The 23,044-nt window shown below is 36.6% G+C and overlaps 1 protein-coding gene across 5 annotated transcripts in view; it reads right to left on the minus strand.

The window, feature by feature from the left end:
• Nucleotides 1–2,622: 2,622 nt before the first annotated feature.
• SLC7A2 (solute carrier family 7 member 2) overlaps nt 2,623–23,044 on the minus strand; it is a 59,954-nt gene continuing 39,532 nt past the window's right edge. For 3 of the 5 annotated variants that reach the window (XM_052779955.1, XM_052779957.1, XM_052779953.1), the window contains exons 4-12: nt 20,030–20,195; nt 19,332–19,468; nt 18,425–18,647; nt 15,773–15,912; nt 12,028–12,130; nt 10,613–10,818; nt 10,146–10,312; nt 9,079–9,187; nt 2,623–8,479 (exon numbers count right to left, since the gene is read on the minus strand). In XM_052779955.1, the coding sequence (XP_052635915.1) occupies nt 8,292–8,479; nt 9,079–9,187; nt 10,146–10,312; nt 10,613–10,818; nt 12,028–12,130; nt 15,773–15,912; nt 18,425–18,647; nt 19,332–19,468; nt 20,030–20,195 (1,439 nt within the window). In that variant the 3' untranslated portion in view covers nt 2,623–8,291. Of the gene's footprint in view, nt 8,480–9,078; nt 9,188–10,145; nt 10,313–10,612; nt 10,819–12,027; nt 12,131–15,228; nt 15,366–15,772; nt 15,913–18,424; nt 18,648–19,331; nt 19,469–20,029; nt 20,196–23,044 lie in introns of all 5 variants that reach the window. The other 2 variants (XR_008234114.1, XM_052779956.1) reach the window with 2 other exon arrangements.

Consider the following 23,044-nt stretch of genomic DNA (forward strand, 5'->3'; position numbering starts at 1 on the left):
TCACACAGGACTCCACGTTCAGAGCGGGAACGGAGCTGCATCCCAAATAATCTCAACCCCAGGGCCACCTGTGGAAGTTTATTGCTTGAATTAGTTCGTGGGTGGCAGCTGCCCTTTGCGGTACGTGGCTTTGCGCAGGTGCAAGCTGTTGGTTTCCTTTGGGCCTGTAGCTGGATCTGCAGAAGGGAGCAGAGCGCAAGAGCCGTACAGGTTAGTTATATCTGTCACAGGTGACCCTGCGGATAGGCCTCAGGCACAGGTCGGTCTTGGCCTGAGACAGCAAAAGTACATTTTTAAGTCAAACTATTGCACTCGTTCCAGCCTGCCACAGCAAAGATATTCCCAAAAGCCTGCTCAGGAAAAGCTACCTCGAAGTGGAAAAATAGAGGAAGTATCTGTGTGTTGCTCTTTGGGGCTCCGTAGCCCATGACACAGTTTTCACGTATGATTTAATGCCTGTGTGAAGCACATCAAGAAGGTGCAGGTACCTCTTCACTGCTAAGAGATGAACATGGTAAACCTGGCGTTTGCTGCATGTATGTTTATGCCCACACTGAGCTGTCAAAAGCCGTTTCTTGAAATCTGAGGGTTTCCTTGGAGGAGAAGGGAGGGGAAAATAGGGCTGGAGGGGCCACAAAGGTAGATGCAGGGCAAGGTGAAGACACTGGACTGGGAGGAGGAAAAATAATGGCGGTCAGAGGTCACAGGCAGACCCCGTAGTAGACAAGACCACAGTTCAGTGTGAATCAGGATAAAGTAAATGGGGAATGGTGTCCCTGGCCACAGCTCCAGGGCCACAGTAGATGCGAGAGTAGAGTGTTTACAGATCTTAGATGAAGTCTAGGCTTTGACTGCATCTGTAAAAAAAATTAGAAAGGACATACATAATGCTCCCCAACGCTCATAAATGCATACACATGCAGAGTTCAGACACCTTCTTGCCTGAGCCTGCTCCGAGACTTCACCCTGGGGTATCTGGTTAGCGGTAAAGCCACCAGTAAGGCCCAGGTGTGGAGTAAGACGATGAAATTTCATGATCTCTTTTTCATTCTACAGCCTTATTACAGTTCTGTCTAGAACTTCTTAGGGGGTTTATGCAATGACCTGAGTAACCATTACCTGTAACAAATTAAGAAAAATGGTATTTTTATTGCTAGAGGGTCTTTCCCCGTTTAAAGAGTTAGAATACCACCATGCATTATATTCTGAAAAGGTTATCAGTCTTTGTTTTAAGGAAGATGAATCTTGGAGGTAACTCAGAAAAGATGTGTGATATAAACTGCACATTTGCATTGGAAATATTCACAGCTCCTTCTGATGAAGAGTGGGGTTTTTTCTATCATCTGCAAAACTGCTAGTTGCAATTCTTACATGCCTTACATGCCAGGTCAAATTTCCCTTTTCCTTTCATACATGGGGTAGGTCAATGATCTAATGGTGTCTGAGCTCCAAGTATTATTAGTGTATTTTGGAAAACATGGTAATAGCACTTGGAAATAACACTCAGACTGCATTAATTTTAAGACATATTTAGGCTGACATATACCTTTTTACTGTATAGATATATATACAATGAAGAAAGAAAGTGATTTTATGAATTTTAAGTTTCCTAGTTTTAAATGGGTGTGCATGAAAAACTATTTAAATTTTCATTTAATTCTTCATGAGAACTAATGTAAACCTACATGTAGTGACCCCAGTTCTCCACATGAGTAAACTGATAGTTTAAATACATCTTTTCAGGTCAATGTTTTAAATGTGATACTTGCAGAATGACTCTTATCCTCATTTAAATCAGTGGCCATATTTCCACTGCTTCAAGGGACCAAGGTTTTCAAGATCAGTCTTATATTAATAATTTGAAAACTTTATAGAGAATTATATGAAAGAGTTGCAGTAAACGTCAGAAAAAAACCCCAAAGTTGTAGCTACTCTTCAGTCTGTGAACAAAGATGACCACCCAAATGTCTTTAAAAACAGTGACAGATGATAAGCTTGCTCTGGGAGTGTGGTTCTCAGCGTCAAAGGTATTGTTATCCATTGCCCAGATTCGTGCTTTTATTCTCCTGATATACCCATAGTACTATTCATAGTTGAGGAAGTTTGGGCGGGTTTTTTTGGTTTGGGTTTTTTTTTTCCCCAAAAGGGAAAAAGGAGACAACAGTGAGTTTATCCATCCAGTTCTGAGGTTGGATGCTGCCAGAACAAGGCTTGGTGCCGCAGAAAGTTGAGCACCATGAATGCCGAGGGCTACTCACTCCCTCTGGAAATCAAACCTAACATCATCTCTGGTTTGGCACTATACAACAAAATGCCCAAATCAAAGGGTGGTGTTCTCTATTTCAGTGACTTCTTGAGTGCTTGGAAGCAAGTATGAAACAAATGCTGCTACTATCCCCTTCTCCAAACCACTGGAAAAATAAAAGATTTAAACATAAAACATGGTTGTTTTTTCCCCTCTATAAAATGCATACGAGTTATCATGTTTATTTTAAATGTGTTACGATTTGTATAATGTCATGACATTAGATATCTGACACACTAATGATTATTAAGTCACTATATTATTTTAGTGTTTACTAAAACTATAGTGGTAGTTAAAGTTAGAGCTGTTTTATGAAGTACATACAAGTGATATTCAGCTTTATTTAAAAAATACAGAACAAATGCACAATTGTTATCCTGTGAAGCACATTTTACAGTAAATGAAGAGCAATGTAATTTCCATCAGAATTTGAAACTAAGGTAACTAAAAATATCACTGATTGCAATTCTATTGTAAAAGTGAAAAAACAAGCACCATATTCTTAAATATAAGCATTTTTACATTCATAAAAATTCAAGACTTTTCATTTTGGTAGAGCACTTCAAAGAAATACAAATTTGTTGTTTAAGCTGCATCATAATCATTCTATCTACATTTTAAATGCCTAGCAGCATATAATACAGAAATAATCACTACGATGTACATATGAACAAAAAGAAAAGTTAAAATGGATATGAACACTAATGTTTTTTAAAATGATGCACACATAACTATTTTTAAAGATATGTAACACATATTTCGTGCTTTACTTTCTGGAAACACAAAAGAAAAAAGCCCTCCTAAACATTCAAATCCTTTTATCCTTTGTCCTGACTCCAACTAAACTTGTACTGGTGAAGCTGGAGTTTACCTGGCACAAGGCTCAATGAAAACATACAAAGACAACAGAATTTGTCCAACTGACAATAAAAATAATGATATATATACATAGTTCTTTGTAATGCATGTCTATGCACAGAAATCCTTCAACTTAGCTGACGTTAAGGAGTTTGTTGTCTGAAATCAAATGGAAAACAGATCAGGAGATGGTAAAGGCATTATATTTAGCTTTGGAAGGGTCCAACTATTAAAAATGCAGAGGTCCTCAAAACATATACCAGAAAGAAATACTAAAGGTACAGGAAATTAAAAACAAATACAAAGATCCTACACTATATGAAATACCACCTGCTCTTTCTGTAAAATAAATACTTGCCTAAGACTGAGTAATCTCAGTGCTTTCAATGAGCATACTGCAATTTGTGCAAACTTCCTGGCAAGTCTAGGAAGAATTAGGGCCCAAGAGCATTAAAAGGTGCTTTTATTTCTTTTGTACGTAATCAAGTAACACACGCCAACCATCATGTGAATTAAATTCCTACTGTGCAAAATGCACCTCAATGGCAAAGGCATCACACCTGATTAAAACAATTGCACAGTCCCACACAGATTTCCTGCACTGTCACGGATTTCACCCAGGTTGTTCAGCTTTCAGTATCTCAGGATGCTTATGGCACATCTGATATTGGCACTTACTAAAATCTCCATGAAAACAGTATGCCTTTTATTTCTTAAAAATATATATATCTTTGCATAAATTTTAAAAGAAAGGTGGCTGGACTTGTACGTTTATTATCTAATAAAACACAGAATATACATTTAAGCTTTACCAAGTTTTGCCTCTAAATTCATTGTATCATTTGAAGTTTCTGGATGGCATAGTTAAATGCATAAGTAAGTACATTAGTAACCCTCTATCACTACTACTGACATTTATTACTGATAATTCTCTAACAGCAGGTAATATAAATGGCTTTAACACATGGTGACATAAACATAATATGACAGATTTCAGGAATCTAACTGGCATTTGTTGTGCAGGAAAAAGCATACTATTATTAACAGAATAGTTTTATCCAGGATAACAGACAATGAAATCTAAAATACCTCGTAAAATTTCCTATTGCAGAATTAGGACTGGAATACCACAAGATCACTTCAGTTAACATGAACTATACAGAAATGTTTTATAACTCTTATCCCTCAGAACAAAAGGATTTACTTGTTCTCCCTTAAATATGCTTTAGCTTGCTTTCTTAAATATAACTAGATAAGAATAATTCCTCTATCTAAAGGCATATCCAGAATGTACCAATACAAATAAAGTTTTTGGAGGATTTTTTCTACAAATGAAGAAAAACCAATAAGCTACCTCCAATAATAGATATTTGGTATTAACACCATTATTATTTGCACAGCACAATTTACAATATCAACAACTATGTTAAAAAATAACAATGATTTAATTCCACTGGACTTGTGCTTTCAGCTGCTCTCTCGGCAAATACGGACATACAGCAAATGTGAGAACAAAATCAGGATTTGTTTCATACATGGCTCCTGTGTAAGGACCATCATGGCATGTCCGTTGCTCCTGCAAAGTCCCACTAAAACATCTGGAATTTCAAGACTGCATGTACAAATGCATACCAAAATTAGCATAAATATCTTACTTCTGGCTTGTCCTGTTCTTACTCACCCACTGACTAATAATGACTTTAACTATACACACATATAAATAAGCTTTGCGCAGTTGAAGCAGCCGAGAATACCCAATGACTTTAATTTCATTTTATATCTCATTAGTTAAGAGGATAGTTCCTGTGCTGCTGCTGCTCCCATCTCCCTTAGCAATATTTGTACAGGCACATTCTTTGTTTTTTATATAGTTAATTTCTCTAGCAAGGGGGGAGAAATATTGATACACATGAAAGGGGAAACTGTCAATACACAAAGTGCTGACACATCCATTAGGTAAATAAGCTAGAAAATTTATTTTCTTTAACTATCTCCAGAAGCCTTAGCTAGCACTTGCTTTAGTCAGAAGTTTATTATATTGACAGTATCCCTTCAAAGGAAAATTCCAGTGCAGTATAGAAATTATTTTAACCAGTACATCAAAATCACTATGGTCCAATGTCAGACAGATGCAGATATAGACAGGCATGCACACATACATTCTATATGATGGCCTTGGGAGGGAATGGGGTCTTCCTTGCACATCACAGAACAGCAGCAGTTTGCATCTTGGGAGCCTGGCTCGCCTGCTCTGCGGCATCAGCAACCATAGGAAAAAGTAAGTCTCTGCTTCCCACACACTGCGATGTGTAAGGAATTTTAAAAGAGCTTTGTTTCACTGTAGGCTTGTAAAGACGTCACACAAAAGCTTTACCTGAGCACTGCTGACTTGCTCCCACAGCAATGGCATTTTTTGCAGCTGAGGATTTAAGAGTACTGGGCAAGACAGGTTAAGAATGTCCTCTGAAAGTATAACCACTGAAGAAGCCGTGCTTGTGACAGAGTTGTAGCTGATGAGGAAAAGCATCAGCTTCTCCATTTCAAATACTTGTGGGGTTAAAACCAACAGAACATACATTCAATTACTCAATTTTTTGGTTACTTATAAATAAAATCTTTGTTTTGACGTATCTAAAAATTACTTCATTGGCTTCCTTTCAAGAGCCTGGAAAGTCTTAAATTTCTAATATTTCAAACAAGAACATGTAGTTCTTTTGTCATTTTTGGCAAAAAAAAATGGGCCCCAGTTGAGAATTACAGTTAAAACAGCAGATCCAACTGACACAGACAGCTCTTTCATTCCTGAATAGAGGTATTGAAAATTATCAATAGCTCTAAGAACTGCCCTGAGAATTCCTATCCGTTCCTATCAACCAAATATTTACTTAGCATATCATCTACTTGCATTAGTCTAAGATGAGATTTGAGTCTTTCTTTAATGGCATTTGTAAAATGATGACAAATTGTGGAAAGAAGTGGCTATAACTTATGATCAGTTCTGGATGGATTAGGATATATTAAAAAACAGTACCCAATTGCCACCTACCCTATAGTTTCTCCTCATCCTCTCTGTCCCATCCATTTTTAAGGACCACCAATCACTAGAACAACAGTCCTTAGGGCAACAGCAGTTGCAGTTAGAGGATGTATATGCTGGAACCTCAGTTAGGAGATGGGTGTTTCACCTATTGCATGCCTCATATTTTCAGATTGCTACTCCTAATTCTGAGTAGCCAGTAGAGGCCACTGCTGCAACAGCACACATCTATCCGCTCGCTGCTGCCTGCACTGCAGGACCCTCTCCTCCCAGTTCAAGCTGAGAAGAAAGGCATCAGGCTGTAAACCTCGGACCTGCTCCACGGTGGGATACCAGCCCATTGCAGGGTTCTCCATCAAGAAGCACTTCTCCTTCTGCCCTTCAACGTTTAGGCACGCTACTCTCATACAACAACAGAAGTCGTTTTAAGATTGAAAAGCGTGAATCTATCGCTGTGAAAAAGAACAAGAGAGAGACAGAAGAAGCTTAACTAGTTTCTTTTTTCTTTTTTTTTCTTTTTCCTTTTCCTTTTTTTTTTTTTTGTGAAATTCCAGCTATTATAAAAAGTAAGGTGCTTTCCACTGTCAACCAACATAGCTCTCACAGGATCTAAGGTTTTTATACCTAACAACAGAGATTAATACTAATGATTAGTACTGGCAACAGATTGCAACTCTCCATGACAAAGTCCAAGACAGTTCTTACTTTAGAGAAGTTATTTTTATAAATACATTCTTGCAAAATAACTTCATTTTGTGGAATCCTGCATGGGACTTGAGCCTACTACTTGCCGAGAGAAAGTGTTAAAATATCTGGGTGCCTTTGACAGGTAACATGACTTTTATGTTGAAAGAAGAACAGTTTCCATTTTCAACAGCTTTAAAATAATTGTTCACCCAGCACTGCTGCAACAATTTGGTTCTTCACATAAATTAGCATTTGGACATCCTACCCACATGAATAGATTTGTGGGTGTAGGCTTGGCTCGCGAAAAACTGCTGTGCTAACGTACGTTTCAGGCTTAGCAAAGCACTGAAACACTGTTTTGATGAGGATTTTTTCCAAAGCCTGGGCCTCTGTTTTTTTAACCTCCCCTTCCATCTGAAAAGAAGGCTGGGATTTTGTGCATTAATTTGCCTGAGGAGAAGCAGTGTGTAACAACTAATATCAGAAGTATCAGCTCTGGCACATGATAAAGGAGAAGAAAGTATAGGGGGGATAAGTGAGTATTAAGGAGGAAAATTTGATGACTGCTGTATGTAAGTACCAAATTATGTAGTCAGGGATAAAATCCTGGCCCTTCTGAAATCAAAAGCACAATACTTGCTAAATCACATGCGAATGTCACTGTCAATACAGGTTATTTCCCAGATGCTTTTGCAGAAAACAACATAGCTCCCCTTGGGAGTATTATTTTATACACACAGCATCTCTGAAAGGAAAGGAATTCACATAAGTAGAAATCTTGAATACTATTCAGGGGGACTAGAAGCCTTTGAAGTATCTTTACTGCTTGAGATCTCCATGACTACTGATTAGTAAAGGTAAGTAATTATTTCTTTTTACATAAATATATGATCCTCCACTTTTTGCAAAGTATCAGATCTGTACAATTACCATTCATTCTGCAAATACTTCTCAGGCCTGTCTGCAATTTATCTCCTGTGAGAGTTACTTCTGTAGAAAGAAGAGACCTATTAGATCGTGACCAAAACAAGTAATGAGATAAGGAGAAGGTACAAAAGGCACTTGTGTTCACAATGCAGTGTCAAATATTCAGAACTTCTTGCAGGCAGTTCTAAAATTCTTCGTATTTTATGATTGCCAGTGATTTTGGATAACAGTTCAAACAACGCATCCAAATTTTTGCTTGCCAAAGGGTACTTCTCTTGTTTGTTTTTTAATTTAAATATTAATGTCCATGCTGTCAGTTCTGAAATGGTGAAGACGGATAGCAGCTTGTCCAAAATATCAGCCAGGCCTTGTAGTAAACACTTTCAAAAGGCACAATGTTGGCAGAAAGCTTTTGAAATTTCAGTCCGCAAGTAAAATGTCAATTAAAGGTTTAAAATACTTGTATGTTTGCATAGATTAACATTCACTTGTCCTCTCATGTGCAAGAAATTGATCACTTTCATTTGCATTTTCAGGTTCATTCACTTCTTCCACAGGGTTCTTTTCTTGCAACCCACTATTTTCTGAACAAGAATCGTCATCCCCATCACTACGATGACCTTCAAGACTGTGTCTGATGCCATAAGCAAAGTAAATGAGGAAGCCTTCCAAAAGGAAAAAAAAAAAAGTTAATAGGGTTTTCAGGCAAGTAGTACCTTAAAAAGTAGTTAGTTATTAATTCCTGGCTGAACATATTTTCCAAAACAAGTCTCTTCTTCAGGTATCTGAATCAGAGCTCATGCTTTAGGTCTTCCCTGTTTCTATGGAAATTCCAATGCATCATTTTTGCATAATTAAATGCTCTAATAGGTCATGGAAACTACTATCTCTAATCTATGTCTAGATGGAACTAATAAAATTTTCCATATCTTAAAGGAGAATGACTGATATACTGGGAAGGAACCTGTTACAAACAGGTTTCTGCACAATTTTAGCTATATTTATTAGGGAAAAAAAATTGTGGATGATTGGAATTAGTCTTATAACTTTGATTCTTCCTATTACCTCAAAACTGTAATTACAATTTTGACTGCATATAAATACTGCTTCTGAAGCATGCTCTTGTTTTGATCAGAAATATCAGCTGACTTTTATTAAAATGCAGACTTTTTTTCAAATATTTAGAGGAAAAGAATCAAATGTTCTAAGATGGGATTCATGAATCCTAACATAAGAAGTGACTGAAATGAACAGAAGTACCTACCAAGTGCCATCCAGAAGCTAAATCTGATCCAAGTGTCTCCACTTAATTGTACCATCAAGTAAATATTTACCAGGATACTGAATGATGGCAAAAATGGCAACAGTGGAACCTAAAAGGAAATATTTAATATGTTTGTATTAAATACAGTTTCTTGCATGTCACACTTCAGTTATACAACACAAACTAGAGGTGACACATCTAATCACTAAAAAGGAATTGAAAAAAATAATTTACTGGAATATAGTCAAATTTTCTCTTTCACTGGGTTTAACCACCAGTTTCTACATATCTTAAACTTCTACAATACATTATGTTTAATACATATTCTCTAAGGCTGTGTAGAAAAACTGTTCCAGTTTGTGCTGAACATATACTCATGAATTCCTGTATCTACAGCTGAAAAATACTACATATTTATATATATCCCTTCTTTCTGAAATGCCCCCCCCAGCTCCACCAGATTTCTTGACCTTCATCACTATGCTTCATTATTTCCATTAAATACTCCATTAAATAGCTGATCTTAGAATGTAAGTGAAAGCTCGAAATGAAAGGATTATACTCTGGGAGGTACAAACTGTATTGTGGTCCAAAGCATTTGTACACTAATCAGGTTCTGAATCGTTTTCCAGTTTCTAAGTGCTTAAATTGAGGTCTAAAATTACTTGGGTCTCAGCAATGTGCACTCTGAGGATGCGCCTAAAGGAATACCTAGAAGATCAGTGCTGTCAGATCCACTAGTTGTAATAGCAGCCATTCACACCAACATCAGTGGTACAGCCTTTTTCTGCAGCCACGCTCCTATTATGCATGTCACACATTCAGTCTGTGGGCAATAAAACCCTTTCTCTAGTCCTGAGAAGATCTGAACTGGACTGCACGTGCTGATGATTCAGCCATGACCATCCACTATGCCTATCTTCACCAAAAAACCTGCAATAGTGGCAGTGCAGTAATGAAAGACTGCCTGAAAAAGGACCATCTCTCTCTCTCTCTGCCCTTCTCCCACTTGTTAGAATCCATCCAAACCTCTCATTAGAGAATAACACAGAGAATATGTTATTCACCATAAAGGCCACTTTCTGCTGGTTCTGAGGCTGCCTTTGGATGAGGAGAATGGTAACTATGAAGGACGCCACCAACACAGCAAGAAGGCCAATACTCCAGGGCTCCAAGTTAGCAATGAAATTAATCCCGTATGTAGTGAGGACACTCAAGCCACAAACCAAGCAAGCTGTGTGAAAAACAAAATGATGGAAATAGGAAAGAAGTCACTTATTTCTGCATTGAAGAGGAAGTGACTTTTAAGAAGAATGATAGCAGGTCTTCAGTTATGATGAAAGTTTATTAATTAAAGGCAAATATACTAGACTACAGATTAGATGCATCAAGAATTATAAAAGCATTCTGCAGAATGACACATTAATTATGACTGAAAGGAGGCACGTTATCACTGGATTTTTTATTTTGTCTTTAATAAAATTCCATCATTTATGCTAATGCATTATATGAGTTTGGACAGCTGAATACTTACCTAAGAGACCCACTAAAAAGTTAACAGTAGTTGCAGTCTGCTCGGTAGGTAAACTGGATGGATTAATCAGGGCCTGAAGACTGAAGTGATTCTCTTGTATCATAGTTATCTGCGATTCACTTACTGCAGATTCCCTTTCAGATGCAGCCAAAGCTGCTTTTTCTGGAGAATATTTTGGTTGCTCATAGGTTAAACTGGGTTGGTACCTATGCATAAAACAAACAGGATGATAAAAAAATTAAGTGAAGCAATACGACTCTAGGAATGTATTCAAATACTAAATTCTTTGCAGTAGAGATTTAGAATTTCCCAATTTATAACTGCACTGCAACAGCATGTATTATTAGTCAGTATCATACATAAAAAACCTATGGCAACTCATCTTTTTTCTGGGTTTGTTTGGGGATTTTTTGGGGCAGTTTTTTAAGCTACGTGAATGCACCAATGGGTCAGATAAATGAGCAGTCTCATACAAAAAGAGGGGACAGGGTCTGGTGGTCAATGGCAGGGAAAGGATAGGGGACCTTCTTTCTGACTTGCTTCCCATACTGTAAGAGGCCTACTAACTGGCATAAACTGAAATTTTACATCTGCTTTGTTAGAATTTAAGTGTATTTTTAAAAATACATATTTTAAATAAGTCACTATGGGATAAAATAGTCTTCTTTTTTAAAGTGTAAATTATTGCAACAATGAATTTGAGCTGAATTTAAGCTGTTACACTTTTCAAAGTTAATTACTTAGCCTTAAGTAATAAAGACTGACTTTTTAAGTTAAAAAGAGCAATACATAATAAAGTGAGCTGTAGCTACCAATGTAGCAGTATTATTCCACAGCTTTACAAACAGAACAGATACCAGAGTTTTACTGACAAGTATTTATAATCTCACTCATTGAGAGGTAATATTTGCACTCTCTTCTAGGGATACCACACCTTGAAACACTTGCCTGGTCTTACATTTCTGAGTAGGGTAATACAAAGAAACTATCTGAACTTGTTCATCCTGTGAACTACCTAGAACATCTACCCCTTTCACCTATAGCCCCCACAATGTAATAGGCCTGATGTACAGCACAGATTGTATTCGTATCAAAATATCATTCACTGATTCATCGTACACAAGCTTACATCTAGTACCTTTAGGACTAATGCTTGGACCGATACGTCTGGAAAATAAAAGGTGCCTAGATTTCATATGAAGCTTTGACTTGACTAACTGCTATACTGATATGACAATATATCATTGTTCTCTTTGATGGGTCACAGCTTCTTAGTAGTCATTTATATGCATACAGCTAGTTTTTAAAAATTTAGCTATCTAGCAAAAAACATACCCTGTAAATGTCACTTCTGTTTATATACTGACCAACACAAAATAAACCACAGTAGAATACAAAGGATGTTTTTGACTCACCTAAGAATGAGGACACAGGTTGCCACAAGTGAATAAGCAAGAAGTGTACCAATAGACATCATGTCTACTAAAGCCTTTAGGTCAAACAGAAATGCCATTATAGCTAAAAAAGAAAAGAAAACACAAAATTTGTATGAGGCTGACATAGAATCATAGAATTGTTTAGGTTGGAAAAGACCTTTAAGCTCATCGAGTCCAACCGTAAGTGCTAATATCAATATTAAAAAATATTAAGAAATAAGATTTTAAAATCTGGCCACAGTGTAACTTTACATTGTTTTACTGACAGCAATATGAATGAAATCACGGTAATCCTTAAAAACACATTTTTTAAGTCATCGCCAACATTCCCAAACCTAATTCCCTACAGTTGGGAATCTCATTGATATAGATATGCACTGATGAGCCATACAGTCATGCTGCATAATCAAGCGATTAGTATTGGACTTATTTGGACATAAGTATTTGCACACACAGTTGAAATGGGGCCACATTAAAAATACATTTTTATAGATTAAGGTTCAGATCCTACAACAGAATCTCACCAAAGCTGAGAGGATGGATCCCACTGCAAAACTGGGGAAAAATTATCACACCCAGTAAGTCACCGGTATGTAAAATTTCTGCTGAGCAGAGAAAGAGCTCTATGTAAAGAGGACTTTCAGGAGTTGTCTCAAATAAAATAGTTTTGTGGGGTTTTTAAAAGTTATTATCTTACAAAAAAACATTAAGTGGCTTTCAGGAGAGGCCAGCAAAATCTCACAAGAATTAATATTCTTAAGATCACTGAAATCAGACACAGAAACTTCCATGATACTGAGAGTAATTATAGCAGTCTTTGAGTTTATAAAAGCTAATGCCACATTCTTTTGGAGATTCTGGAATGTCTTTTTTTGTCTATGCTGTTTGCACACAGACACACATAGTTTATAAAGAAATTAGCACAAGCCACCACTGAATGAAAAGCTAATGCTAACTGATGTGAAATATATGTGGTCAAAGAACCTCTTAAAATATTTGTATTTTATTAACATTATTGAGATGCAGAAAGAATCTAAAAATACTTAATGTTTTGAATCATCAGTATTCTCAACATCAAAAGAAACTATTAAACATAGCCTTTATAAACTGTATGTATATGCACACACAAATTGTTCTATATTCAGAAATACTTATATATAATATTTATGTTACGTGCTTGTTAATATATTTGTAGGCAGGTGTATAAGTGCACAAACACACAAACACACATTTCCCTGGTATTTGATCCTGAAGGAGAAAGCAAAATGTGATTTGCTGAGAACAAGACTGCTGTGTTGCAGAAGTTTTATTTCATCTGTGAGTCTCCTTTTCCAATGAAGGAAGGAATACCATCTTGTTTTCTTTAATGACGGTGGATGTTCCAAAATCCAAGAAGTCATTTACGGGGTACATTTCTGAATACCTCACTGCTTTGCATGCTCAAAAGAGCATAGGTAAGCAAAGCTGAGGAAGAACAGACCTACTATAACCTCATGTACAGTAGCTGTATTTAATTTTTAATCCTAGCTTTGAAAGGCTACTTTGTAGCCCAGAATATTCTTTTACATTAGACCCAAACTGAAAAATGCCTGTAAGTTTCTGACTAAGAGAAAAAAAGACACAGCATCACTTTTCCACCTCTCTTCATTCTACTCCAAGAAACAACGTTAGATCAATTCATGGTGAAACCTTGGACTGACACCAAAACATTTCGCTATGTGCAGTTTCGCAGTCATGATTACTACCTGTGAAAAGGTAAGTCACAGTAATAGCATGTGACAGTTGCCTCAGCTGTAGTCTTGGCCTGGTAACTTTAATTAAGGGGCAGAACATCTAATCGCCTTAACATTTCTTAAAGCTATGAAACTGTCCATGCTATGAATGAACAGAAAAGTCAGATAATATAAGCTGTTGCATACATCCGTAACTATTCTGGCAAAACTATTCATGACCACAAGTTACCAAATATGCATCTTTTTAAAAATACCAGCTGTCTTCAGGTAAGTTGTTGACACACCAAACTCCCCAAACTGTCTAAAAGCAGTCCAAGTGACGGCTGCTGCATAGCTATAATCAGGGCTGTATAACTATATCAATCAGTTTACCAGCTGGGTAATATGGTTTTCTTTCTCCTCATCATTACTGTGATTTCAGATAAAGATGTTCATTTCATCCTACATAACTGCACTTCCAAATTATTATAGGGGAATAAGTGAATGTTATAAATTCAAATAATGTAAAGTCAAAACAACAAAAGTAATTCTAAGCAATTTATTTGTACTCTGTCCAAAGAAAAGGGAACTGATTAATAACTGATAATGCTTCATGTGGGAACTATCCAGACAGTGACTGTGCCTTCCCACATTATTATCAAGTACCCGGTGTGGGCAGTTCCAGTCTTGTGGCATCTGAGGATGACCCTGACTATAAATAATAATATTTTAGTCTCAGTTTGGAACCTCTTATTTGATATCAATTTTAGCCCGGGTTGCTAAATGTTATAAGGCATGTATTTCATATTTGAATTACTTTTAAGGCTTTTTTATTTGCCTTTGAGTTAAATACTTCTAGAGCTTCCAGTTTTCCTGGGTAATTAGACATCCCACTGAAATGACAATGAAATTCGGGCATAGCTACATGTACCTCTGCGAGAAGTATGGACAAAAGCGAAACAGTTTACCACAATTTGGTAAGCCTATACAAAACCAGAATCATTTTCTTTAGAAGAAAATTTAAAAATCTTTGTATTTTACACAAAAGTTGATCCTGCTGCAGATGTACAATTTTTTTCTCATGTCTCATAATAAAAAACATGACAATTATTTTCCCCCCTTATAGATGTGATAAATATATAGATATACATCAGACAAGGAAACCTTGTAAGTAGAGCATCAGCCTAAGGGACCCAGATTAAATAACAAGCTTATTCACCATACAAGAGCCCAATATTAAAAAAAAAAAAAAAAAATTTGAATTCTGTGACATTAAGGACATCACCACCACCATGATTGGCATGATCTGGAGTTCTTACACCCTTTGATTACTCAGTAATTTTATTCCCATTGTACATGCAAGGGAAATTAACAAGCAGCCCTTTTCAAAAATATAAAGTAAAGTACCATGCATGTGCATAGAGTGTTTAAAGCTCAGTTTTAAGTAACACGGGCTTTGAGAGCTTACCAGAGATGACCCCTGCTGTCAAGGTGGCAGAAACTGGTGCCTGCCTCTTACTCACTTTGGCAAGAAAACTAAAGAGTAAACCATCACGTGCCATGGCAAACAGAATTCGGGGCAAAGGGAACATAGAGCCGAGAAGACTAGAACAGAAAAATGTATAGTTCAAATACAGGTTATTAAAAGCATGATGCTTTACTGATAAACCCAACTACACAAAAAGAAAGCTTGGAAGAGTTAATGGGTTTAGGTATAGTTTTGGTTTAGGCTCTCTGTTGCTGCTCTTGGTTTTTTGTTTGGTTGACTGATGTTCTTGGGTTTAGGTTGTTGTTTGTTTTGACCTGGGCTTTGAAAGCACTTGAGATTAACCAACAAATACAAAATCTGTGGTAGAGAAAAGTTTTACTGGTAGCCTACTTTACCTGGCAACAATCAGATTTGATCATTTCAGTCCAAAGCAAATCAAAGCTGCACAACAGTGGTTTATTTCCATATATGCAATGTGCTTAGCAGTGCACTTTTCTTTACAAGGATCAACTCTTAGTCTCACCTGCTACTGCACCAGACGATAGAGTAGCAACTAGTGGGGTCTTCGTTTTGGAACTGATTTGAGCTAGACATTTGAAAAGCAACCCATCCTTCGCCATAGCATAGATTACACGTGGCATTGGGAAAATGGATCCAAGAAGACTGAGTAAAAAGCAAACACATGCAACATGGCAAACACAGTTCATGCAGAGTTGTATCATGGACAAGAAAAACAATGTTAATTAATGGCATGTATAGAAACAAAATTTATGATTGTAAGACAAAACCAGAAAGCCCCACAGCCCAAGATACTACAGATCAGACACAAAGAGAATATTTTGTTTCCCTGTACAGTTGATTGCTTTTTCCTTTCTTTTAATTAACATAGGTAATAGAATTGCTTCATCAGAGAGAATTCAGATTAGCAAAGTAACTCTTGCCATCACTGTAGTTCTTGGGTATTAGTGGACCAGGAACATGTTCCAGGTCACACTAACTGTGCAATTAAGCTTTAGTATTCCTGGAGAAAGTCTGTCAGTCAGCAGCAGCAAACCAATAAGCATTAGCAGCATCTCTTACACTCTACATTTCCATGTGAGGCTGCTGATTAACGGTAATTCAAAGTAAGCACCATATAGTTATACTTGGGCACATTATTTCTTTCAATTAAAGCACGTCTAGCCAAGCTTCATTAAGATTGTTTCTTTTTTTTGGAAGAAGCAAAGCTAATTAATTTAGATTTGTTATTAGCAGAACACAGAAAGCTTTTAAACTGTTGATAACTCGAAGCTCTTTTTAAACATACTTCTTAAATTAGGTGGTTTCTTTCCCTCAAAGCGAAATAATTGTAATTAAGAAAACCAAAAACATTGAAAAGACAAAAGGCAAAATCATAGCCAGTATAACCTCTGCAGCAAGCACACTAGTTTTTAACCAGGTGAATGGTTGCCTTTCTTACTTTAGGGAATCGACTGTGTCACTTACAGAAGGCACAGCTATTACATACCACAGATGCTATGTACCTCCAGTAATGCTCATGAGACACAAGTGTTAAGGTTAAACACACATGAGAAGTTTCATTGCGCATGAACTGATTTTGATATATGAATGTCCCTTCCAAAAAAGAATGTTTCCTGAATAAGGGTGACAATTGATTTTTCAAATAAGGATACTGTTAAAATCCATTGCCAAATTTTTTGCTGTTGTGGCTTTGTAAAATTTATTTATCCTACCCCTCTTTAAGTACATTCACAAATAACAGAAATATTAACAAGCATCTTTACCCTGAGGAAACAATTCATGACATAACATAATAAGAGGTAACTATATGGACCAAAAGCAATGATCCCAACTTCTTTTCTTAATTATACCTCTAAATTGAGGAATATGAAATATAATTTCCTTTGTTTTGTTCTAAACTGACATCAGTCAATACACTGAAAGATTAACCTCTCTGTATAAGTAAATACAATTCTTCAGAATACACTGGAAAAAAAGACCAACAGTTCAAATTTCTGCAAAAGCGTTTTACCATCTCAGTTAATTTTGTTTTCCAGTATTAATGTCTTTAATCTAGTTTCTGCTTATATATCACTTTTACTATTTATCAATATAGAGGAAAAATTCAGTAAAACCCTCCAAACTGAGGGGACCATGACAACTAGATAGAAAATAACTATAATCCCAGAATGAACTGTGTAACTATGACATTATTCAGTCAACCCAACAATTCTTTTAACGTCATTCCTTTTTCCATGCCCTCCTACATCAAAGTATTCCTTTCCTTTAAACCACTGTCCACAATCAGTGTGCTCATCTTCAGGCTAATGCTTACAGGGTTATCTCGTAGTGCTGTCAGCATTAGTGCTTCAATAGACATGTCGTTTTCCTTTGTGGAAAGGCAGCCAGCATTCTTACCACTGAAGCTCATGTAAACGACTTCAGGTAGAAGATTGGCATCAGCATTTTTCTATCCCTAAATTCAAGTATCAAGCAATTTTCAGTTCTATGAAAGTATTTATACCACATTACAACCGGGGTGTAGTACATATGAACACATATTAATATATCTCATGACCTCCCATATCTTTTTAATCAAAATAACACGTTAAGGTTACATCCACAGTTTCACAAAGGGGAATAAATTATAATATTTTCACAGCTATAATCTATAGCTCAAATACCCACACAGAAACCACAGGATGATGTCAGAAGACAGACTGGCTACTGGAGGAAAACAGAGACAGGCAACGAAGATGAGGAGTGGAGCTAGTTAATCATCTCTTCAATTTTGCCTGCAAATACACAGAGCCCATAAAGCTGCTGAGTCATTGGGAGTGGACAGCAAGAAAGGACAAAATGGGTAAGGTTTATTTTATCAGTTAATAAAGATAATTTTCAGGTTGTACGTCTGAAAATACATATTTTAATAAAAAAACCTTTTGGGTAGTAAACCGAAGAGGTAGACTTCAATAACAGTATAGTTTAAAAAAGGAACTTAAATTAATGCACCTACTGTGATCAAGACCTGCTTAAGTCTAAAACATGCTTATAATACTTATTGCTAATCCTTTGCATGAACTGAGCCTTCAAAATGAATGCATGAACATATATTTAAATGTCATATATTATCCATCAGCTTTTCCCAATAAAATTAGTTTTTCAATGTCTTTACCTTGTAGACAAAGCACAGAGGGATCCTACTGCTACAACATATTTCGCAGGACCCCATCCAACATATTCAAATGCTACTGGCAGAGGACTTTTCTCATCTAGTAGATAGTATGGCATCATAAGTGTCAGTGCAGCTGAAACCCCAAAATAGGCCATGAAGCAGACAAGCAGGGACACCACAATTCCTATGGGTATGGCTTTCTGAGGATTCTTGACCTCTTCTCCTGAAAAAAGGAAAAAAAAATAACCCACCAAAAATTCTTACTCATTTCTACCTTCAGCTTTAAAAGATAACATCAAAGACAAATCATTTATTAATCTAAGCTATGGGAATCATATTTGTAATAAAAGTTTTAAAAATCTGTATAAAATAAGCACAGTGACACAGAACAGAACTCAGTATTTTGTTGCCAGAAATAGCACTAAAAAAATAGAGGTAAACTACAGGACATAAAATACATTCTGTATTTAGAGTACTCAAAGCCCATAATTTCTAATTATTTACCTACAGTTTATAAGTTCTATGTACTCGTTTCCTATCAGCCATATACAAGCCAGCCCTTAGGAGAGATACCTCATCTCAGAAAACTCTAAAGTGAGCAGGTGATTAATATGATTTGGGCAGAAAAAATTGTATAGTAAGCACTTCCCAGACTTAGAAAGCAACAATTAATTTCTTTAGAACAGGAATAAAATAAGTAAAAACTCCTCCTCCCTCCCAGAACGATAGCCACATTCAGGAATGAACTCAGACTCATTCTACATGGACTGAAGGAAGTTTAGGACAAAGCAAAGGAAGAACAACAGTAGACAGATTGTTACGTTTGTGGGTTTGGTTTCTTTTTACAAAACCCCCATGTTATACATATATACTTATATGTATATACACACACATATAGGTACTATACCAGTTGTTGCAATGCAGTCAAATCCTACAAAAGCATAAAAACAGGTTGCAGCACCAGCCAATGTTCCTGTGAAACCATATGGCATAAAGCCACCACTCCCGTATATACTTGTCACATTCTCACAGGATGAGCAATTCCTATAAAGAACAAAAATACAGCAGAAAAAACCCTTATTTATTATTGGTAGGACAAACACATGCATCTTCCTCCCCTACCACTCTGGAAAAACATGTTAAAATGCTCTTGTCAAGACAGATTTCTGCTTTACAAAACTGCATGAGAAGACATTTTTATGTCAAAGCTCATAAGAAAGACAAAAATTACAGTAAATGGAAGAATACCAGAATCGAGTAACTACCATCTTACTCACTTTGCAGTTTGTGGCAAAACACACTAAAACACTAATGGTGTAGGCAACTCTTGCAGTCATACTCACATACTGCAGTCAACACATGGCTTAAGGACAAGAAGCCAGTAACCTCTGAAATGGCTACAGACAACAATATTGAAATAAGATGATTTTTTAAAGGAAACTACAAACAAGAAAATAAAATATATTTTTAAGGGAATAAGAAGTTTATCATTCCCAGCAACAGTGCTATTAGTTGATATATTACCTGCAATACCACTAAAGCAAGTATAACAGAAAATTGCTTGGAATATGAGCAAGGAAATTGATTTAAAAAAAAAAAAATTACTCTGTTGCTGCAGTAAGGTTTATGAGATACTCTTCACTTATTTTCCAGTTGCCAGCATCTCCTTTCACAAAACCAGAAATCATAACGAAGAGCAGGACCAAGATGTTAATAGCAGTGAAAATTTTGTTCACCCATGCAGATTCTTTTACTCCAAAAGATAAAAGACCTATAAAAGAAAAATATTTCATAGATGTGAATTAATAAATAAATTAAATTAATTAATAAATTAAATTAAATTATTTATTAAATTACCTTAAATTAATAAAATTACATTTTATAGAAGATATACATGCAAGTACTATGAATAATACTAAAAAAACAGTACTATATTTTATACTTTTAAAAAGCAGTATCACAAATTTCCTAGACTCTTTGACAGCATGGCAATAGGCAAGTGTATTGGAAACAACAAACCAGAAAGCTTCTTTAATTGTATTCTTTGAGTATTTAAAAGTATTTTGAGCAATTGTTACTTACTGCTTTTCTGAGATTCCAATTCATATCTCTATTTTATGCGATGGAGCAAAAATAGGTACAAGAATTCTATGCCTAGTTGTCGTGGTTTAACCCCAGCCAGCAACTAAACACCACGCAGCCGCTCACTCACTCCCCCCCACCCAGTGGGATGGGGGAGAAAATCGGGAAAAGAAGCAAAACCCGTGGGTTGAGATAAGAACGGTTTAATAGAACAGAAAAGAAGAAACTAATAATGATAATGATAACACTAGTAAAATGACAACAGCAATAATGAAAGGATTGGAATGTACAAATGATGCGCAGTGCAATTGCTCACCACCCGCCGACCGACACCCCGCCAGTCCCCGAGTGGCGAATCCCTGTCCCCCCACTTCCCTGTTCCTATACTGGATGGGACGTCACATGGTATGGAATACACCATTGGCCAGTTTGGGTCAGCTGCCCTGGCTGTGTTTTGTGCCAACTTCTTGTGCCCCTCCAGCTTTCTCACTGGCTGGGCATGAGAAGCTGAAAAATCCTTGACATTAGTCTAAACACTACTTAGCAACAACTGAAGACATCAGTGTTATCAACATTCTTCACATACTGAACTCAAAACATAGCACTGTACCAGCTACTAGGAAGACAGTTAACTCTATCCCAGCTGAAACCAGGACACTAGTAAAAACAGATTGGTAGAATCTATTCCTTATAGGACAATTAGTCATTAGATTAATAAAATAAGCAAAATTATTAGATAATAATGTAATCTGTTCACTCTAAGTTTTTCAGGGCATATCCATCACAGAGTAAAAGTCCCATTTCCTAGCTCACTAATAAAACCTTTAAAAGAAATGCATGCCTCCTGTTCATAAACACTGATTCATAGAGATTCTAGAGAACAGTCTGATACAAAATATGCACGCCTGAGGTTGCAGAGTAGTACATTTAAACAATCTGAAAGTTATTCCATCAGGATCCTACTGTGTCATTAGATCTGTAACAACTATAAGTGTACTAACAGTTTAATGGAAGAGCAGGCAGTGAGCAGATCAGGAAAAATTAAATACAATGGGAAAGCCTCCACAGGTTCTTTGCACTCTAAGCATTTCCACTAATATCACATACATGCTTTCCCTCATTATTTAGAGATTAAGTCTGAAAATTTTAAGCCTCTCAAGATAATGTCTAAAAGATTTCTGACTCTGTTAATGAGACATTTGCTGTCTTATCACAACACAGAATTTATCATATGAGCACCTCAAGTTTTCTTCACCAATGGCATTTTTATTGGAAATAGGTGTATGCTTTCTTTAGCTCAGTTTTTCCCAAGAAGGCAGTGTCTCAATCAGTCTAATGCAGTATGAAACATAGTATATGCATTTTTTTAAAGTCCTTTCTGCAAGAAAAAAAAATCCCCAAGCCAGATTTCTGTGTATTTTCCCTTGTGCTTAGCACATAACATTTTCTGTAAAACATCATCTGCTACTCCTATGATTCAGCTTTGGGCAGCTCAGAATCCAATTACTGTATCATGCTCAGCCTACACAGTCCTGAGCCATCCCCACTGCCCCTCCTCTCAGCAGCGGTGAATTCCACCCAGTTCATTTACTGGTGGTTTGGCTGCTTACCACAGAGACCTGGAGAGATAATTTGCAGCACGAGCAGAAGAGAAGTGAAGAAGGAATGATGGTGGGGGTGAAAAAACAGGATATAAATGAAAACTCAGGAGCAGAGGTGAACCACAGGAGAAACATGTCCTCTTCTATCAAGAATCTCTACTTCTTATGTTAGGAAGCAGCAATGGCAGAGGACAAAACAAAAAAGGTGGCAGCATCTATACTAGCATTTTATAGTTGGTTTGTGGAGTTTCAGTGTTCTGCTTTTCAAAATGTTATTTTTTTCCTCCTTCCTTCGGAAGAGGTGAAACTGAAAGGTCTGTTCCAGCTACATACCAAATTCATTCCCATCCCTCCTGAAGACATAAGGGTCTGAGCTGGTCCTATAAGCAACTCTAAGCCACAAACATGGCAGGATGCTGGACTAAACCTTGTGTAGCAAACTTCCTGATCTTCCTAAGTGTGGGAACTCATCTTGCTATGTCCAGAGACCTAACAAAAGCTTCAGATGCACTGGTCACTCATTCTAGCATTAGGAGTTGAACAGAAATGTTTTCCTAAGTACTGAGTCCAAAAAAGCCACTCATAACAGAATAACAAAACAGGAGGTTATACCCATATAACTTAGTTTCACTTTCAGAGAATAAAAGCTCCTGCTTTTGTTTGATCTTAAGACAGACTGAACATGACAAATATTTGAGATATGGGTAAGACCTCTACTGAATACTGAAAGGTATTGGCTGAAAACAAACTATACACTTTAGAAAACACTGCTTCCTTCATGCCTGGTGGCAGTAAGAACATTTCCTTGTGGAAAGCAACTGTTAAATGCAAACATGCAAATAAGTTGCAGTATTTCTGAGCTTTCTGATTCCTCAAAAAGCAGACAGTTGGTGTCAATTTTTGTGATTTAAAAACATGATACGTGAGGAATGACGAA

Source organism: Harpia harpyja, chromosome 2, assembly GCF_026419915.1.
Source record: "Harpia harpyja isolate bHarHar1 chromosome 2, bHarHar1 primary haplotype, whole genome shotgun sequence".
Lineage (NCBI taxonomy): Eukaryota > Metazoa > Chordata > Aves > Accipitriformes > Accipitridae > Harpia > Harpia harpyja.